This window comes from Zosterops lateralis (genome assembly GCF_965231275.1).
Source record: "Zosterops lateralis genome assembly, chromosome: 29".
Lineage (NCBI taxonomy): Eukaryota > Metazoa > Chordata > Aves > Passeriformes > Zosteropidae > Zosterops > Zosterops lateralis.
In genome coordinates, this window is record NC_139789.1 from 2,474,070 (window position 1) to 2,495,343 (window position 21,274).

Here is a 21,274-nt window from a genome sequence, read left to right on the forward strand (position 1 = left end):
ACAGAGAGACCCTTCCAGCTTGCTCTTCCTTGTCCTCTCTCCATCTCCCCTTTCCCACTTTTCCCAAACTTGAGAGAAAACAAGAGAAGCCAGGGGGAAGAATAAACCACCAGCCCATGGCAGGGAGAGAGCTTTTAACAGCTTGAATTAGAGCAAGGTATTAGTTTGTAAATCATATTAAAGCAGACCAGGTGATTACCACAGACAGAAACTCCTCCTGCTCTGGACACAGCACTCAAACCCTATCGGCGATTGATGGAGAGATGGGAGGACTGACCATGATCAGAATTCGATTTTACTCAGGTTTTCCAAAAACTTATATACCATTTCAGTAAGGTTAATAATTTCTACTACAATAATTAGGTTAAAAGATCATACAAACAACTCATGCATTTTTCAACATCTTCATCATAGGGGGTTGATTGAATCTTCTTCCTTAAGCAAGTTTCTAATCCCAACTTCTCATAAACTCAAAGTTCTGTTTGTCCTCACTAGGGCATCCTAGTCACTAGACTAGATATGCTAATTAAGTCTGTCTCACTCTCATGAATTCCCACAAAACCCCGTGTCCAAGGGCAAGGAAAGCCCAGCCCATCCCTCAATTTTGCCCAGGTACTCACTTGCTGGAGTTCATGATGTACCCCGAGGGGCACTCGTGCACGCACTCGTTGTTGTGGATGACATGGCAGCCCGACTCCCGGGCGTTCTTGCACTTGTTGTGCAGCTCCTGGCAGAAGGCGAAGGTGACGCAGCGCCAGCCCTCGAAGCGGTAATGCCCGGGGGGACAGGTGTCCACACACCTCCCGTCCAGGTAGAAGTTGCGGCAGGCCACGCACTTGTTGGGGTCGTTGGGCTCCGTGCAGTCCCCCAGGCACTCGCTGTGGCAGCACTGCCCGTCCGCTGTGCAGCCCTGGGACTTGCAGGCAGGGGGACAGACTGCGAGGGAAAACACCACAGACAGTGAGAGTCAGCACAGGAGAGCCCGGCCTGGGGTCACCCCGAGAGCTCTGGGGCTGGGACACCTGGGCCTGCCTGCCTTGGGGGTTCCTTTGAGAAAGGGCAACCGTGGAGAGTGGGCATCTGCCTCATCTCCAGCTTTCAGTGTAAATTCTCCACCATTCACTGTAAATTCTGCCTCATCTCCACCATTCAGGGTAAATTCTACCTCATCTCCACCATTCAGTGCAAATCCTGCCTCACCTCCACCTTTCAGTGTAAATTCCACATTTTAAGAATATTTTTGAGGAGTCTTACCATTCATCCTCACAACTCATCAATGCTCATCTCCAAAAGAAGAAAACTGAGTTTTCCTGTTCCCTTGGTCCAGCACAAAGAGGCTCCAGGAGAGCCTTGGTTACTTTGGTGTTATTTCTGAAGCTCAGGAGTGATGAGACTCCACAGCAAGAGCTTCCCAGCCTGCCACAGCCAGTTTCAGCCAGAGGATTCCTGTTTCTCAGTTTAATAAAGTGAAGTTTCCTCCAGCGATACTGCAAATAACAAATGTCCAACAGCACTTTTACCCAGCTCTTCAGCTTTATCAGGATTTGCTTCCCATCTGTCTATCACCCTGCCCCTGGTTTCCTGGAGGAAGCCCTGGCACCAACACGAGCTCTTCAGTGGCTCTCCCAACAAGTCCACAAAGAAGGGCACCCACAAGTGTTATTGCTTGAGGTTTTTATGGTTTTCTTTTTAATTACTCATTACTTAGCACCCCACAACACCTTTAACGAGCGGTTTGGGCTTTGAACTCAAAACCAAGCAGAGCAAACACCGTGAGTAACTCGGGGAGGAGCAGGAGGGCAGGATGAACAAACCCAGGGGAGCTCCAGGGGGAAGGTCAGTCCTGCCCCTCAGCATCTCCACTCTCGGTCTGAGAGGTTCAAACAAGGCTGAAACCATTAAATCCAACTCTGTAATCCAGAACACACCACAGAACTTCATGTCCAGGAGAGAGAACAGAGCTGAAATCAGCACTCCAAGAGCCAACACCAATGCCAAGCAGGGCTTCAGAAGCAGGAAGAAGGGCTTTAGATGGTGGACAGGGACCTGGATTTACCCTCACAGCCTTTGAGATCCAGCTGTGAATTGCCAAGATGCAGATCAAGATACCCCCCTGTTCTCACCAAACCAGAGTGTTCTGTCTGAGGGAACATCTGAGCAGCTCCTGATGTCTTGCCTGAGGCCCCTTGGTAAAAGGAGACAGCAACAAATCCTGAATTAACACCATCTGCCTCAACATTTCCCCAGCTTTCTGTCCAACACTCAGTGTCCAGGCAGGAGGGGCTTTATCTGGGGACATCCTGACAGTGATGTCAAAGGTGAAATGTTATCTCTAATTTCTGGTTAAGGCACCTGAGCAGACCAGCAGTGGAAGGAGGTCTGGTTTTATCCTGCCAAAGGAGCAGCATGTGGGATCCACAGCACAACATGTTTGGATGATCCAATCCCCAGCTGTGCAGGGAAGAAAATCCCCCTCCACCCCATGTAGGAGGCTGCAGAATTAAGTGTGCTAAAGCTGTTAATGCCATTCTTGGAATAAGCAGCAGTAGATGAGGTAGTAAAGATGAGCAACCTCTGGTCTGCTCCAGCCTGATAAATCCCTTGAAGAAATATGAAATGGATAAAGCTGAAATTCTTCCACAAGGACAATTTAATCTCAAATATTTTACTGCTTCTGTGTTAGTCCTTTACTGCATTGTAAAAAGTACAGGAATATGTTTCATATTAATTTGCTTTCAGGCTGACCAACTTTTTGCCCTTTTCTAGCGACAGATCTTATTTTGTGAACCTGTCACAAATAGTGCTTGATTGAAATGCAACAGCCAAATAGCAGCAACCTGCAGGTAACACCTTGCATTAGATTAAATATAAAACGGGAAGCTTGTTTTAGAAGCCAGGTTGTTTTAATGGATGTTTTAAATGCTTATACATTCCTCACCAGGCCATAGATGAGCACAGTCTAGCAACAAGTGTCCTGGCTGCAGAAATATTGGCAACAGAAAGTTCCAGAATTCAGTCCAAAAAACCTATCAAATTTACTAATTCCAGCCTGGAATACCAAGGTGTATGAGCAGGGGGAAAGCCTGGGCTGTTTCTCCCACACCTCCCCTGGGACAGTGATGTCCTGCAAGGAATCCTGCACTGGCTGGTCCCTCCCTGCAGTGGGGTCAGCTCCCAGCTGGGAAACAAAACCCTGAAGCAAATGCAGGAATGGCCTGTGGGAGCTGCAGGGCGAGTGCTGCCAGCACAATCCCCACTGTTCCTCACCTCCACAAGGGAGTTTTCCCGTCTCTTTCATGCTGGAGAATTACAAAGTTTAAAGTATCCAAAAGACAGCATTTGTTTCCCAAGGAGCAGCCAGGTAATTGGGAAAAGCCGGCCCTCATGCAAAGCACCCGGTGACACATGGCACCTACTTAACATTCTGTCACACAATATTTTTATTTAATTTGTTATGGAAACTAATCTTCAAAGCCCTGTGCTTATTTACACATTTTGAATTCAGCTGCAAGTATTCACAGGGCAGAAACCGCCTAAAGTCTCCACTCTAAAGGTTTTCAGGAGATACAATTAAACTATTTTTAAACCGTTCTTAACGTTTCTCCTTTTCCTGTTCCACGAGCTTTTGATGTCTCAAAGACAGCTCAAAGAAAGCAAAGCACCCAAGGCAACAGCTCTTTTTCCATTAAGCACTCAAGACCAGAAATTGTCAATCACCATTTTGTGCAAATCCTCATTACCCAAGATCCTGAACAGATGTCATGACATTATCAAAGTCTGCATGCTAGAGAGCACCTCAAGTCGTGTAAAACCTCTCCAGAGTACGTTCACTACTGCTTTTACAACTGTTACTCCAGGTTATGTGACTCAGATGGGCCAGAAATACAAGTTTTGTTTGGTTTTTTTTCACTGCCACGTTGTGCTTTCACTGCAGGTCAACAATGAATAGGTTTGTGCACCTTGTTACCCTTCTCCACCGAGGTCTGCAGACCCCAATAATTGCCATGGCTCACAGAGATTTGCCTTTTTGCACAAAAAAAATTGTCTCCCTAGGGAATGGTCCCAGCCCTAAGGCTGCCAGAGCTCCAGGAGTGTTTGCACAACGCTCCCAGGGATGCTCAGGGTGGGATTGTTGGGGTGTTTGTACTCGATGATCTTTGTGGGTCCCTCTCAAATCAGGATATTCTATGACCCAAAGGTGATCCTTGGCATGTGGGAAGTTCAGGGGAGGTTCAGACAAGACATCCACAACCCCCAGCCTCTGGTTCAGGCTGTGGGAGACTTTGGACAGTCAGCACAGGAAAAAAATCAACTCTCCCCATTCTTCACAGAAAGTCCAAAGGGAACTGCACAAACCCAAGCAAGGGGACAAAGGAACAGCTGTTCTGGGTAGGGGCAGAAGCCACCACACTGCACTGCCAAAGCTGCTGCAGGGCCTTGGGTTCAGCACCAGGACAAATCTGCCCAGCACAGCCACAACACCTCCCCAGCACATCTGCAGGAACAAGGTGCTTAAAATCCCTGTCCCAAAGCTGACAGAGAGCCTGACAGTAACAAACCCGGGGAGAAACAGTGACACGAGAGCCTCCAACCTGCTGTTCCAGGGGTGAATAAATATTTAACTCGCTGCTAGTGTGGCTCCCAAGACTGAGGAAACAAAGCCTTTTCCAAACCTTTCTGATTAGAGATTCAAACGGACATTTCTCGGTGCTGCTGAGGCCCAGCTGGGGGGGACAGGCGGCCGCAGAGTCAGCGCAAAGGAATTCCTACCTCCAGATCGCTGCCGTGTTTCTGCACTTCCCCATGCTCCAGGTGGAACAAAACACACTGAGACTGTAAACACATTCCCGAGCCAGCACAGGTAACCAAGAGATCGGTATTTAACAGGCAAGTCAATTAAGCTTAAGCAATAAAAACTTCGAGGTTAAGTCTTTTTTTCTTGTTTTCTGTTAATAAAACGGTGAATTGCTCGAAAAAGAGGGGGAGAACAACACTCAGGATAAGTTTTGCTGGTCCTTTGGGATTCTCTGCCAGTGGCTGGGTTTAAATAGCAACATCCTGGGTGAGCTGAACTGGGTGTTCACACAGGTTTGGGCTGGGTAAGAGCAACACGGTTCATTAAGGACAAATTCTAAACCACATACATGAACATCAGGATGCTGCACATGTGCTGTCCAGACACTTCATGCGTTTTGTTGTCAATAAAGGTGATCTTTATAGTGTTCAATAAGAAGCCCTGTGTGTGTGGATGGGGGTCAGTGGAGGCAGCCTGGGCCACCAAAGGTGTCCAGTGGCCAGCAGTGTCCAGCAGCAAACTCTCCTCGCGCCATCAGCTCCTCTCCCCTGGCTCACACAAACTCTATTTTCATTACACACAAGGCAATTAGGAGGCTCCAGATCCAACGGAGTCCAGGACACAAAACAACTGCGGCAGGAGAACCGCCCTCAACCTCAGCCAATGCATTTGCTGCCTGCGCAGGGGAGGCATCCAACCCAACCGCCCGCTATCTGCACAAGGCAAACAGCCCGAACCCTGCCAGCTCCCCAGCCGGCCCTGGCCTCCCACCGCCACCCCAAAACCCCGGCAGCCTAATGCAATTTAATGCCATTTAGTGCAGCTCAAGGGTTGCAGGGGGTTTTGCAGTGTTTTTTCAGCGCAGGAGGGGAAGGCAGGAGGGAAGCCAGCACCAAGTCGGCACTGCCAGGGCTGGGAATGGCTCGTTTTGGCCGTGCCATGGCTGGGAATGGCTTGTTTTGGCTGTGCCATGGCTGGGAATGGCCCATTTTGGCCGTGCCATGGCTGGGAATGGCTTGTTTTGGCTGTGCCATGGATGGGAATGGCTCGTTTTGGCCGTGCCAGGGCTGGGGAATGGCTCGTTTTGGCTGTGCCAGGGTTGGGAATGGCTCGTTTTGGCTGTGCCAGGGCTGGGAATGGCTCGTTTTGGCCGTGCCAGGGTTGGGAATGGCTCGTTTTGGCCATGCCAGGGCTGGCCTGGTGTCATGTTAGACGACAGGCACACAAAGGCAGAGCCCCACAGAAACAGGATCCCAGCGCTCTGCACGTCCCCGTGGCTTTCTTTTTTCCCCTCCCCTCTTACTGTAAATGGCTGCGAGATGTGACATATAAATTTATCCCCTGCACACACAGAGTCCTGCTTGAGTTACGGCTGCAGAGGGAACTGTAATTTCATTTCCTAACGGTACAGTCCCGGCAGTGACCTCCGCAGCAGTGGGTTCTTGTGGTTCTAAACAAAAACAAAACCAACAAGGAAAGGAGAAAAAAAAAAAAAAGGAAACCCGAGGACTAATCACCCCCAGCAGTAACTCCTCAGTGTGTTGCAAGCATGGGATCTTAATTTAGTACTACAGAGTCTGGGCTTGTTTCCTGCTGCAAGTGCTGAGTAGCATCGCTGCTATGGAAATCCATATGGGTCTTACTCCTTATAAAATCATGTATGAAATCCTGTTGTACATACATAGTATTTTTTATTTGATCGTTTTTGCTCTTTCACTCATTCTCTTCCAGTCAAGAAGGCCCTTTAATTCAATCAGCTGTTAAGTGCCTTTTGTCCTATAAATTAATTTTTATCCCTGAACTAATTTTTAATTTTTTCACTCTTGATCATCTGCTTTCTTGTGAGCATTTATTTGATCTGAAGACATCAAGACAACACCTAATCCCAGTGCATTAATGTATCATAAGGCTGAAAACAGCTATTAAATTAACCAAAACCGTGTCTGGTGAAGACTAAGTAAAAACTAAATCTAAAACCCACAGCAGAGTGGGTGGACAGAGGATTGCTGCAAGAAAGCCAATGTACTGCAAACCCCACTGCACTGTGGCTTATTCCTTCAATTATTTCTTCATGTCACAGAGGCCAAAGAGGCAGAAACCTAAACCCCAAACCCCACCAGCAGCAGAAACGTGCCTGGGAGGGACAGGGCCAGAGAGCTCCAGTGGACTGTAAAAAGCACAAGGACTTTTGATCGCCTTGGTGACAAACAACAGCAGCTCCTCCAGCCCTTCCTGAAACTACAAAATAAATGCAGTAACTAGAAGAGAACAAAAAATAAGAAGTTGACATGGTGATACCAAAGTCCTGCCGGCAACGCCCGACGTGGTCAAGCAAAATTCAGGAAATAATCACGAGATGCTCAAGAAATTTAATGTCACTTATTCCCAGAGCTCAGCTGCTCTAACAACACTCATCCCTCCCTTTTCCCCCCAGACAACCAAGGAACAACCCTTCCAAAAGCATCGACTCAAGTGCAGTAACCCACAACAAAGGGCTGTGGTTCACAGCACCAGCTCGGGAAGGAGCAAGTGCCAAATAAATCCCAGATTTTACAATCAGCACTAAAATGAAGTGTTATTTATAAAATAAGATATTGCAGTACATAATGCCATGACCCCTCTGAACTGTGAGCTGGGAACGTTAGGAGGTCTGTATTTACACAGGAACAGATAAAATTAACTGCAGGTGCCTCCCTTCCCATGGACAGTGACTTCCAAAAACAACACACTTACTACAACGTCAAGGAAACTCTTCCCATTGACATTTCTCAGGACAACATTACACCTCTTATCTCATCCATCAGTAAGGACAAGAAAAAAAAAAAAAACAAAACTGTTTCTCCTCCTAAGCCTTCCACAAATTACGTGCTCAACTGGAGCTACACGGAATGTCTCAGATATTCCAAACCGCGGCCGGGGTTTGGCCGCTTCCCGCCAGGAACAGATGAAGCCCACGGGGATGCTGGACCTGTGAGGACCAGCCAATGTGAGTTTAGACAAGATAAAAGAATTTGGAGCTCTGTGCCACCTTGTCCTGCCGTGATAGTGGAGGCCTGTGGAAGAAGTTGTTGAATGGAGATACAGGAAAGGTTTGAGCTCGGCTGTTTACCGAGGAAAGGGGCCGATAACAGGAGATCTCTCCAGAAACAGCCTCCTCTGTGCCAACCTTCTGCTGTTTGAACTGAGGAGTAATTCATTATCTTCTGCACTACACCTGCTGGTGGGGCATTTCTCTGGAAATACATATTTACTCCTGTGTGAATTACGACAAGCAATATGGGAAACGTGGTAAGAGGAGCTCACACTTACGTACACGCACACGTTTTGCTTATATAATATATAAAATAAATGTCAATCATCTCAGTATGATGAAGCCTGGAGGAGTCATCAACCTCAATGGATCCACGATGCCTTTGGTGACTTGTTCTTAATCTTTTTAGGAAGTGACAACCTTTGCAAATGAGGTTCTCCAGCTCCAGGCTGAGCCACAAGGCAGGGCCCAGGTGTGCAAAGTCCTGTGCAAATTCAGATCCCACGGATGGAGTTTGACAGTATCATCAATATCATCTCTTATTTTTGGGGACAAGACTTCTCGGGCTACAAACCTCAGCTATGGAAGGCTCTCATCTTCTTCCACTGAACCCTCAGGCCAGGCTCTCATTTTGTGGATTTTTGGACCTGTTTGTCTCCCTTGAAGGTTTTCACTCCTGCTCTCCTCTGTCACCCCAACTATTTACACACAGAGAACTGGATGTTTACCACTCGAGTATCCCTAATATTGCCCAGACAGAACAAAGACCAAAGAAACATTTTCCTTTTGTGCATTTTAAGCACTGGTGTTCATACCATGGCTGCAAATCCCTCGTGAACTGGACTTACTGAGCAAAGCACCTCACGCTGAAAAAAATGAATTAATAAAGAAATTAAAACTCAAGACCAGGTCTGTTTTCATTCTCCTGGCACCTTTCAATTGAGCTGATTCCCCATGCAGGTACAAACAACTTGCAGAAATCAAGCAAAGCTGTTGGCCATTGAGCCCAAACTACCAAAATAGAGTTTGATTTGAAAACACAGCAGCAACTGTTAAAGGTGGGACAAGTGTCACAAAGTGCACACCAGGATAGCGACCAGAAGCTGTAAATACTTTACCCAGTGTCTACAACAGTGCTGTTGTGCCATTCTCTGGCAAGCAGGTCAAGTCTGCTCCTTGTACTTTGTGTTCGAAATTACATGGGAGCTTAGTGTAAGGGATCAGAAATAACCACCCACCTCTGCTTGGCAGCTGGGTTTTTTTAATATGCCAGCCCCAAAACTGACACCACATCTTCAGGCAAAATATTGTACTTCATTCTGTACAGCAGAAGAGACAACTTGTAATTTAGACCAAAACCAGAATCTTTAACATTAATTTGGGGCATTTCCCTGTAAAGCTTTGAGGGTAATTTTCCTCACAACAGTATAGTTGTTTTCCTGTTGTTATGGTTTGTTAAATTTCAATCTTTATTACAACCTAAGGATTTGGTGTTATCATCCAACGGTTGATACCACCTGGGAGCCTCATGAAAGCTTCATGTTAATATTTAACTATTTATTACTCTCCAATGTACAGCATCTTGTAAACATCCCTGTTCACTTTAACCTGCTCCTGCCAAACTTGCTCACTCACTGCAACCCCAAATCACAAGAAAGTGGTCCAGACATGTCCTAAAAATAAGTGATGATCCTTGTGGGTCCCTTCCAGCTCAGGATATTCCACAATTCTACAATTCTAAGAGCTGGTATGTGAGAAACAAATGGAGATATACACAATGACATGGTGATGATTTAAGACCAAGGTCCATCTGATTTTTCTGAACACAGGTTATTACTTTTACCTCCAGAGCCCGTCCTGAAAACGAGGAGCGATGATACGATCAAGGCACGAGGCAAAACGTCCAAGCTCTGCTTTCTGCAGAGATAAGGGAGGGACAAGATTCCTTTCCTCAAGGCCACGGGGAAGGATGTTGTAGTAAACAAGGCATGAAAGAACGAAAGCTATGCTGACACGTGGGGATGAGGAAAGATGGAATTTTAGATACGTTATATAAACGCAATCCAGACACAGAAAACAACAAATCTACACCAAAACAGAGGCACAGTTTACAGCAAGGATGGAGCTGTCCATGACTGAGAAAGGCAATGGAATGGGCGGAAGTATAAGATTAACCACAAGGAGATTATGCTGATAACTAATGATCTACACAGAAATGGCAGGCAGAGGTTAAGATTTTAATCTGGGCAGATTTCACGGCAGTCATGAATTGTAAACATCGATACTGAAACCGAATTTGTGTTTGTGGGTGACCAGACTGAAAACAAACAGAGAGGGAAAAGGAAGGGGACTCACTCCAGATCTCCCTTTCTTGCTCCAGATTCTGCCTTACCTTCCAGAGCAGATGAGGAGAGAGAGAAAGGCAAAGCATTACCTGAAGGCCAGTTGTGCAAAGAAAGGTGGATTTTCCCAGGAAGCAGAGCTAACTGGCTCTACCAAACAGATTTTTTTTTCTTTTTTTCTGAAATTACCAGGGTGCACAAACTGCTTAGTGCACAGTCACTTAGCAAGCTGCCCAAATCCAGGCTCACCAGGAGCAGCAGCACTGACACATCCATCCTCCACTGATTTCCCACAAGGAGCTCCACACCTTGCTGTGCCTTCACACACTCTGCAGGTGGCACTTCAGTTTTCCCTGGAGCCCACAGTAATTTTTCCCAAAGCAATATATATATGTATGAATTGTGGAAAGGAGAAACAGATGCAGTACCTTGTTAAGCAGTATCAAATCCATCAATTCTGTGCACCCTTATAATTTTCTATCAACTCCTGGAGTCTCTGTGGCCTCCTCGGCTCCTGCCCCTTCCCCTGTTTGCCCAAAGCTCTAGGCACACTTGCCACAGTTTATTTCTAGGCAGAAGAATTTCCTTAGCAGGACTGAAATAGATACTGTTTGCCTGCAGAGCCAAGCAATGTGCAATGTATTTTTATTTACTACTCGCCCTCGTCATCCTTGGCATACCAGCAATGCCCATTTTCAAGTAATTCACTGTATATGAATATGTGGCACTGCACAAATTATCCAGCTTGGCTCTTCCCAGATACCCACTGGTTTAACAGCTTCTCCTTACAAACACACTGATCCCTGGAGTTTTTTGTTATTGTGCCACATCCCTCTGCTGCTCTAACCCAGATGCCAAATGAGAAATGATAAAAATGACCAAAAGTCACACAAATACAACCCTGAGGAAAACCAAACGACTGGAGACGACGACAAAAACCATTAACTACATTGCACAAGCCACCCTTGGAGGCCATTAATCCAGCTCTCCTTGTAAATTATGCAAGAGAAAGTTGTAATCTGAAGGCATTTAATGCCAAACTAGTTGTGCCATCTCAACAAGGCCAACAACAGGGGAACTGAATCATCCAAAGTTACACAGGGGAGATCTTGGATTCTCAATCCTCCTTCCACAATAGTTGAAGGCTCCAACTGTCAATGGTCAGAATTGTGAAAATTCTGCTTTATTTCACACCATGATAAGCTCTTAAAATAAAACTGACTGTCACTGAGGTCACGGGGAAGTGCAGGAGTAGCAAAAATCCCATTATCCAAGGGGAGGAACAGGATCTGCTGACATCCCCCACCCCTGCAGGCGTGTGTCACGGTGCTAAAAACCTTCACTTTATCAGCACAGCCCTCAGATATGGTCTAATCACCAGCTGCCATCAGCATTGTCCACTGCAGAGCAATTAGGATTATTCAGAGCTCTCTAATTGATGCCACAGCCACACACCTGCAGATCCCTCATGGGGTAGTGACTGGGGAAATGGGTGGAAACCACCTTACAATGGAGAGAGCCCTCTGGGGGAAAAAAAATGACACAAATCAGCACTACCTAGCAAGAAAAAGAGACGGGACTCTCCTCTACAAGTAACCTGAAACCACATCAGTTTCTTCAGGAACTAAGAGTCTTTTTCTTCTTGAAACTCTGCAGGTTTCTAGTCTCAGCTCAGAGCTGCTGGTACTGGAATCAATCTGCCAGTGGAAGGGAACCCATGGAGTTTTGGAGATGCCACTCAGTTCATGCCACCTCAAACACTCTACCTAAGGCATTTCTGATGGTTTTTATCTAAATCCATCCTAAAGTTAAATTTTGCCTAGAAGTACCTCCTGTATTCACCAGCTAAAGTTTATGGGAGTCACAGAGTGGGGCCCAAAACCTGTCAGTGCCAGGAAAAGCCTGGCAATACCCCAGTCCACATCCAGCACTTGACCCTGTGCAGAACACCCAGAGCAAAGCAAAACACAACACTTGGTTCCAGCTGATGGCCGAGTCCTGCTCAGCCTCCCCCAGCACCAAAACAAGGCGCGGATTTGAACCAGAGCCACTTCAAATCAGCCTCTGGGTGGACGGACGTGTTCCCACAGCAGAGAGAGTCACGGGCTAATCTGAGCACTGAGAGACCCACAGCGTGTTTGAAAAACACAATCTGAAGCTCTTTTTGTTATCACAGATTAGAGCATGTGGAAAAACAACAGGCTCTTCCCCGTGTCCCGATGAGCAAGAAGCATCACAGGGCTGCTCCTCCTTCCGCCGCCGGAGCCACGAAAAACACGGCGACGTTTTTCTTATCACACCCACCAAACTCACACGCTGTACAGCCTCAAAGCAGAACATTTCATACTTCCCAGAACAAAAAACGGGCGCCTGATGAAGATACCCAGTTCCAATGGACTGGTTTTGTGGACTAGAAACTCGATATCCAAGCGCTGAGAGAGCAGCCAAACACTGCACAAATTATTTAAGCAGCTCTGGAGATAAGGGTATTGGAGCGTGGAAGAGAAGCCTAAGGAAAATCTACACATGGTATTTCTGCTGCTAATTTAATAATTGTAGAGATGCTGATGAGGTGAGGAGTTGTTTCAGATAAAGCATTATTTTCTATATAAATTGCTTTATCCTTAAGTCTCCAGGTAAGACTGTCCTGTGTGCTATGCTCCCCTTGCCAGAAACAGTGCTCAGATTCCCAGAACCTAAAATCCACAGAATTGAATGAACAGAGAAATAGTTTATTGAGATTTAAAGGCTTCTCTTCAAGTACTGTTTTAAAACAAAAGCCTGATTCCTCTAAGCCCTGTTAAGGCTCCACTGGGTGAGACTTTCAGACTCTCAGACATCACACTGAAGAGCTCTATTTCCTCTCTGGCTTTTGGGAGCTTTTGAGGGGGACTTAGAGGGAGCTCTTGGACTCCTCCATCCCAAACTGAAGCTGTGTAAACACATCAGTGTGATCAGCCTGACTTCAGAAAGACAACATTCAGAAAAGACCAGTTCTGCTCATTTCATTAAATCACTGCTCTATGTTTGCACTACCCAGAGAATATAATTGGGTTGTCTTTGCAGAAAAGACAAGAAGAACATTTGTCTGATACTCAAATTTTAATGAACCCTTTCATTGCTCATGAAGTATTAAAATCCTTGCAGTGCCATAACGCAACATGGATGTGCTTAATGAAGTTGAAAATGGAAACAGAAAAATGCTTTGTTATCCTGTGATGTCCGTGGAACTGTACATGCCTCACCCCTGGGAAACCAACACAGAGGGATAAGGCTTCCTGCACAATTCCTGAGATTTTCTAATCAAGCCCACCTTCAAGTGTAAACACCCTTTATGTACTTTATCAACCATAAAATGCTGCTGATACAACTGGGTTTGTCTGGAGCCTCTGTGTGAGGGATTTCCCAGTGCCCAGGTCAGTGCAATACAGCTGGAACTTCACTTTTTTGCTGCAGGTTGCTGAGTGAACTCCCAGTTACTGCAGATATTTCAGAGCAAACAACTCAGCAGCTGATGGCGTCTCACTCACATTATTGGAAGCGACATTGCCAAGTTCAGCAGCTCTGCCACAGACCCCAAATAATCCATCCCTGGAACAGCCAGTGTCAGACTTGGGCTCTTCACATGCATGAGGGAAAATCAGGCAGCAAACAGCCCCATTTTGTGTCATCAAAGTGCCATATGAAACATCACATCCCAGCACCCAACTCCTTCCTCTCGGCTCCTGCACCTCTGGAATACTGTGGAGAGCCCAAGCTCCTGCCCTGGGACTCCTGCTCATGGGGTTAGCGCCTTGCAGTTCAATAATGCTGTGTGCTCACAGCATAATTCAACTCCCACAGCTACAAAACCAGAGAAAAACATCAAAAATTGGGCTGGAAATTATGGCTACACAACTCGAAACCTGCCCCATGAACCCTCCCTTCCTCACACCCTACAGTCCAACAGGCTTTGTTTTGATGAATGCACTGGGACCAACCTCCTCCCTCCCTGCCCCAGACAATTCACATTTCAAAAACCACTAGAATGAAGAATTGTGCCCAGGGTTCAGACCAAAGTGAGCCGAGAGAAGCACAAGGGAACAGAAAGGCAGAACCGCAGACATCGCTGCTCAGCTCACAGGTGTTTTCTCTGATCTCTGACAAACCTGCTCCCTAAGTTCCCTTAACTCTGACTTAAAAACCATCAGTTTTGTGCTGTAAGCTGAGCTCAGGCTCAGCTCATCACACCAGGGCCCTGAAATGCCAGTGTGGCCACACACCAGCACTGACCCTGTGGGAGTCCTAAGTGACCAGAGTTCAATGTGTGCAGCTCCAGGAGCCTCCAAACTGCACTGAAAACAGACTAAAAAGACCTCAAAAATTATACACTCTTCATCAGACCAATCCTGCTAAATACCTGCCACCCTCTTACGCCTATGAACGAGGCATAATTCCTGAGAAGGGTCACAATGCCTGACAGTTCACACATCCAGCACCTGCCACTGCATCAGCAACTGCAGTGTGGGACTGAGCTCTGCAAAAGCTGAAACTGCCCAAGTTATAATTCCAGTGGAGCGGTAGTTCCTGGCATTCTTGGAAAAGGGTACCTCTGACCTGATACACAAGATTAAAATCACATTTCTCTTTCTCCAGTGCACCAAAGCCACGCACATCCTGAGTTCTTTAGAAACACGCTGAAGAGAATTAATCCCAACATTCTGCTGAATGCCGTTCTAACTGGACTTTCTTTCCAACCCTTTGGTGTGATTTCCTCCAAAACATCATCTTCCTCAGAGCCTTCACCCCTCAATGTGCCCAGCAGGCAGGGAAATAAACACAATCTCAAATTAAGGAATTCCTACTGAGGGTACAGAAGCTCCTTCTTAGTGCAGAGCATCCAATTCCCATTATAAAACTTACTGGATAAGAAGAACAGGTGTGAGCGTCCTGCCCTGTTCTGTCAGTTTAAATCCAGATTCACAAGGACTCCAGACTCTTCACACGAGCCCATTAAAGCACTCAGCCAGCATTTAAGCACTGCACTGGAGCCAAAGTTAATTCTCTGTTTGTTTTACATGTCACAAGCCAAAGGAAAAGCCAGGCCGACAACCTGCAGCGACGTCAGCCCGTGCCCCCCAGTACCCTCGTCTAGAAAACTGAGATAAACACAAGGCAATGGCTGTGATCCATATCTCCCTGCACACTTATGCAATGCCAGACAAAAACTGGGGTCAGAGCAGGAACTGGAATAACTACAGGCTCATCCCAAGCAGGCAATCCCAGCCAGGACCCCCACAACTTCCCCTGACCCAATGTTTTTTTTTTTCTTTCCCACCTAACCAACAGCCTTTATTAAGCAGCATAAACATCCCAGCAAGTTCATTCACATCCCTCAATGGGAATTTGCAGACAATTATAGGATATAATTGGGAAGCCTAATCATTGAACTTGTACCCAGCTATTGTTACAAGCTGAGAGGAGGGTGAGTGTTGCTTCCTCCAGGACACGCTGGTTATTCCCCAGCTCTGTAATTAATCATAAGGTCCTGAAATCCTCAACCTTTCAGTTAAAAAAAAATCTTTGTGCTGGTCACACCTGGAGGCTTTTTGACCTTTTTTGCGTTTTGTTTTGGGGGTTTTGTGTTTTGTTGGGATTTTTTTTAAGCATAGCAATTATTTACAGAGGCAATCCCTGTCAAATCCAATTCCTGATAGGGAAAGATGTTTCAGAGAGCTTTGCCAAGTGACATATTTCACTGCTCTGCTCACACACTCTGAATGCACTTCTTTGTACAGACCCAACAGTTCACAATCCCTTCACAGCCTTGACAACAAAGATTTCCAGTCCCTTCCCTGTAAAATCAGAGACTGTTGTCCCATCACACAGCTTACATTTATTCTGCTCATTTTGCCTAAATCCAGGAAGGGGCATCAGAGCTGCACTCAGTTTAGAATATTTTTACAATTAATTAAAATATTTAAAATGCAGAATTTGCCTTCATGAAGGTGGTGTAAAGGGAAGAAAACATACAGCATACACAAGCTGGCTAATTCCCCATCCTTGCTTAGAGCACTGAAACACCCTGAACATCCAGCAGGATTTGCTCTGAATGAAACACATCTCCTCCTCCCTGAGCAAACACATCACGCCAGGTGAACCATTTCCTGCTCTCTCATTCATGCACTACCAACACACGTTAACTCTGTCACTCACTATTAATTTCTTTTTTACATACTCTGACTTCCCCCTTGCACAGCCAGACAGCAGCATTTTCCAAAGAACGTGTCTGCCAGGTCTCCTGGTTTTTATCTATCAAGGGGTAGTGCAGTTCCCTTGTTTAGGCAAGAAAAGGTAACTTGGAGCTGTTCTTGAGGGGGAAAGTTCTGCCTGGAGCACCTTTGGAGTCCCCCAATGTCAGCACTGAGGATCAGGGATTTAAGAACACCTTGAGTATCCTCAGTGCTGAACCACTGCACGTAAGGCACTGAACTCCTCTCAGCCTCCCCAAGGGCCCAGACACTGACCCAAATTACAGGTGTTTTGGGGAAAGGCTAAGGGTGAAAGAATTAAAATAGCAGCTTGAACCAAACAAGGAGAAAACTTTCCGAGTTTTTACCGTATCAGCAGCAAAATACCTCGTTCTCTTTTTAACTAGTCAAAAACCTTTGCCTTGACAAGATTTTTGTACAGGAATTCAGATCTCTCAACTATGGGGAGGAATTCTCTGTATTTACCGTGTATTTACATTTCTAAAGATGACGTGGGTCAGACAGTTCTTCTGAAGTGCTGGTTGGGAATTGGGGCAGGAGCAGAAAATCTTCACTTCCCAACCCCAAATTGAAGCAAAGGTGCAGCAATGAAGAACCCGATGAAACATCAGCTCAGCTGCACATGTGGGGATTTCTCAGCAAGTTGAGACCCTTTGTACTGAAATCCTACAGCCTTGCATCACCCCAGCTCAGTGGAGAAAAGCTGCTCCAGATGCTTCTTCCCCAGTTTTGTCTGGAGTTTCCAAAGGAGCGTATCCTTAAACAGTCATTGGTATGGAGGGATTGCTTCCACCCCTTCTCCCCCAATTCTGGCCTGTATCACCATAAATCTCTTAACTACTCTTAATAAGCTCAAGTGAATTAGTTGAGGATGTCTCAGCGTTGGCAAAGTGTCACCACTGCCCCAGCTATGGGCCCTCAATAAAGCTGTAGCTTGGCAGGGTCAGCACAGACACCCCAGTGAGATTATCCGGTGTCAGCTTCCATCTGGCATTTGTCAGAGCAAGGCAAAAAGAAAAAAAAGGCAGCCCTTATCAGATCTCTGAATAAAAAGAGCACTTCCACTTCATGTAGTAGCAACTGGAAAAATTTCCTTTGTGTTTGAAGCTTTAAAAATATCTTTGCCCTTGAGGTTGGCTGAGTCTGCTCAGCGCTTCGAGACCCCTTTCCCATACGAAGGTAATAAAACCAAGCTCATGGTTACAGAAATTCCCAGCACATAAAAATTACAGGAAGCTGTTGCTAAGTAATATTTCTACCTAAGTAAACATCACAAAGCGTTTCCCACACACACCTCTGAACTTTGTTATTCAAACCTGCCTTGAAGATGTTCAGAGTTGCAGAATTTCTGCTGGCACTGGTCTCTGAGAGCTCGCTGCTGGTTCACAGCAGTTGAAAGACATTTCAGGCTGAGCAGTGTTTTTCTCAGGGCTTTGTTGTGCTGCTTGTACTCGGGAACAAAGCAACTCCTCAGCTCCTTACCTGTCCCTTATCTGTCCCAGAATTATCCCCAGATAAATCACAGGGAAATTAAAGAGAGATCCTGTTGTATCCCTTTGTCTCTAGACCTGTTTCCCAACATGAGAGAAAAATAAATAAATCACACAATGTCCTGATTTGGAAGGGATCCACAAGGATCATCAAGTCCAGCTCCTGGCTCTGCACAGGATAACCCCAAAAATCCCATCAAAACTGGGAAACACATTAATATTTCCACACAGAATCTTTCTTTAGCAGCTATTTGCATGTCAATTATTCCAGACTCTCATCTTTTCCATCTGCTGCTTTACATCCTCTTCAATGGACACAAATTGTTTCATCTACTTTCCACAAAGTCAATATTTTGCCACAAATTCTAAATTGCACTAATGGAGAAACAACTTTTGTTTTTATCATAAAAAACTAGGTAATAGATGATAAAAAGGAGCCTACTGACAGACCTGAAATGGCCCACACTCATAATAACTCAAATTTCCTGGTAGCAAGAAGCCCCAAGATCAAGGGGACAACAGATTCCTACAAAGGTTTCATTCAGGATGAACAAGGGAACTTGAATTCTATCTTATCTTCTAAGGAATGAAGCCTATAGTTCAGAGAATTATAGAATTCATCTCAGGATGGTTTGGGTGGAAAGGACATCAAAACCCATCCAGTTCCACCCCTGCCATGGCAGGGACACCTCCCACTGTCCCAGGCTGCTCCAAGCCCTGTCCAACCTGACCTTGGAAATTCCAGTGATCCAGGGGCAGCCACAGCTGCTCTGGGCACCCTGTGCCAGGGCCTGCCCACCCTCTGAGTAGAGAATTTCTCCCTAACATCTGGCCTAAATATTTCCTCTTTTAGTTTAAAACCATTCCCCCTTTTCCTATCAAAACTATGTCAGATATCCATCCTTACATTCCAGGAATGTGGCCCTTCAGTGTTCACCCAGGGACTGCCTGATATTGCAGATCATTTTGCTGGTGACTTTTATTTGGCCATTCCACTTTTCCTTCCTATTGCCTTTACTCCAGCTGCACACGACCCGACCCGGGCAATAAAAGGCTGAACCCGCCTTGGTAATTAGACTGTCAAACCCATCAGGCTGCTCCAAGTTGTGCATGGACAGAGCAGCCTGACTGCAGGGGGAATTGGCAGGAAATCCTATTTCAGAGGGAATTGTTCCTTCCGCAAGAGGAGTGACAGACGTATAGAAGAAAAAAAAAAAAAAAAAAAAAAAAAAAAGACGTGGAAAAAATGTGAAATATGAAAATCATGTTTGGCAGATCCAGACCAAGGTCTAGGACGTGGCATTTCCAGCATTTTTGTTGTCTGCATTCTTCAGCAAAGACGCTTCTCTGCAGTGCAGGACCAAAAAGTACGTTTTGATGGCAATAAAAGAACTGTGTATGTGAGAATAAAAAAAAACCTGTTAAAAATGTCAGTGAAGAGGTACAAAACCCCCAGAACAGGAACAGCACTTGGCTGCCATAAACAGCATCAGGCTAGACTCAAATTCCAAACAGACTACACATTTCCCTCCCTGCCTACCCAAAATATAACATGAGTTGGCCTTAACTGAACCGACTTGGTTTTCACACCAACATGAGTGATTTAGGGGAAAAAAAAGAAAACTCTGAGGAAGCACATCCCGACAGATCTGAATCCATGGTGCATCCACCTACACATCCCTGCACCCAGACACAGAGTCCTCAATGCTGGTTTTTCCAAGGGTGCAGCTGCCTACAAGTGATTTCAGTTCCTCCCCACTGGTTTCATCCCCAACCTTTGCTCCAATGTCTGTAAGAAGATACTTTACTTTGTTGTCCTGAACACGTTATCACCAACTGAAAAAAAAAAGAAAATAAAATTCCAGGCTGGAATTGTAGCTACAGGGATGATTCAGAGGCTTGGATATGTGCCTTGGAGATAATTCCATGTTATAACTGAAAAGTTAGTTTTGGAGTCAACTGGGATATTTGTCGTGATTAAATAAAGGAATAATTAAATAAAGGAGGGATAATGTGGATCAACCACAGAGAGCTGGCAGAGGAAGGGCAGGGAATGGTGTGGAAGGGATGGGGGACACCAGGACTCCACTCCAGCCCCAACTTTGCCGCTTCCCACACACACAAGATCTCCCAGAGAATCACAGAGTCCTTAAGGCTGGAAAGTCCTTTAAGATCAAGCCCAACCATCAGCACCACCACTGTGTCCATCCCTAACCCCTGTCCCCAAGTGCCACATCCTCTCTGCCTCTGAGCACCTCCAGGGATGGTGACTCCAACGCTTCCAACACTTCACAACCTTTCCCATGGAGAAGTTTTCCCCAATCTCCCATCTAAACCTCCCCTGGGGCAACTCTCATTTCCTCTCATCCTGTCCTTTGTGGGATAAGAGATCTGGCTGTCCCCTCCTGTCAGGGAGCTCATTTTCTGTGACATCTCCCAGCCTTCCCACAGGTGCTCTCCCAAATTTCTTGCCCATCTCCTGATATTTTCCAGTGAGACTCCAAGCTTAGCAGGCTGGAAAAGCCAGTCATCTTGGGGCTTGTCTCTGTCAATTGACACCCACTCTGTAAAATCAAAACAATCAATATTTACATATCCTTTAAGGGTTTTTCCCAGTCCCAGTTTAGACAGCAAAAACTTCCCATCCAGAGATGCAAAAAAATTTTTAAAAAAACACACCAGTACCAGGAGATTCTACACCAAGTTTCATTAAACAAACCAGGGGTACAAACAACCTGGGTTTAAAAACTCCACACAAAACCAAACTTCCCTGTGAAAATGATACCGAAATTGCTACATTTCATTTTGCTTAGAAGATAAAGAGAAAAAAATAAAAGAGAATACACTTAAATCCAGAGAGCCAGGAGACTTCAGCACTGCATCAGTTGCTGAAGATTCCCAGATAAGCTGCAGAAACGCAGAAGGAAAGATTTCATGACATTAATACCCTGGGTACTGGGAGCCGCTGCGAGGCTCTTCAGGCTAAGGAAAGCCAAAATACAATTCACACAAGCTTTTAATAATCCTGACAAAACAATTACACATGCTAAGGATACATTAGGGCTGGCAGGAGAACAGAGGAGGCAGCGATTGCACCGGCAGGTTCACTAAATAAATGTCACTTAATCTCCACCACGGCGTGTGCTCAGAGTCTAAAGGCTGCTCACAAACACCCAAAAAAAGGTCTAAAAAACCTCTCAGGCTGTCAAAACAAGTGCAGCAGCACAGGGGCAGGTGTCACAAGGCACGGGATCACACAGAGCCTGGCTTGTGCAAAACAGCGGCTCCTAAAAAACTAAAGTCCAAATCCCAACATTCAAAAACAAAGATAAGCTCGGCTTGTTAAGTGGTTTGGGAAGTGCATT

At 45.8% G+C, this 21,274-nt stretch overlaps 1 protein-coding gene across 1 annotated transcript in view; it reads right to left on the reverse strand.

Moving 5' to 3' along the window:
- The window catches only part of INSR (insulin receptor), a gene marked incomplete at its 5' end in the record, with an annotated part of 54,850 nt that overhangs the window by 23,613 nt on the left and 9,963 nt on the right, over positions 1-21,274 (reverse strand). The window contains one exon of the mRNA XM_083879929.1: positions 621-936. Within this exon, the coding sequence (XP_083736055.1) occupies positions 621-936 (316 nt within the window). The remainder of the gene's footprint in view (positions 1-620; positions 937-21,274) is intronic.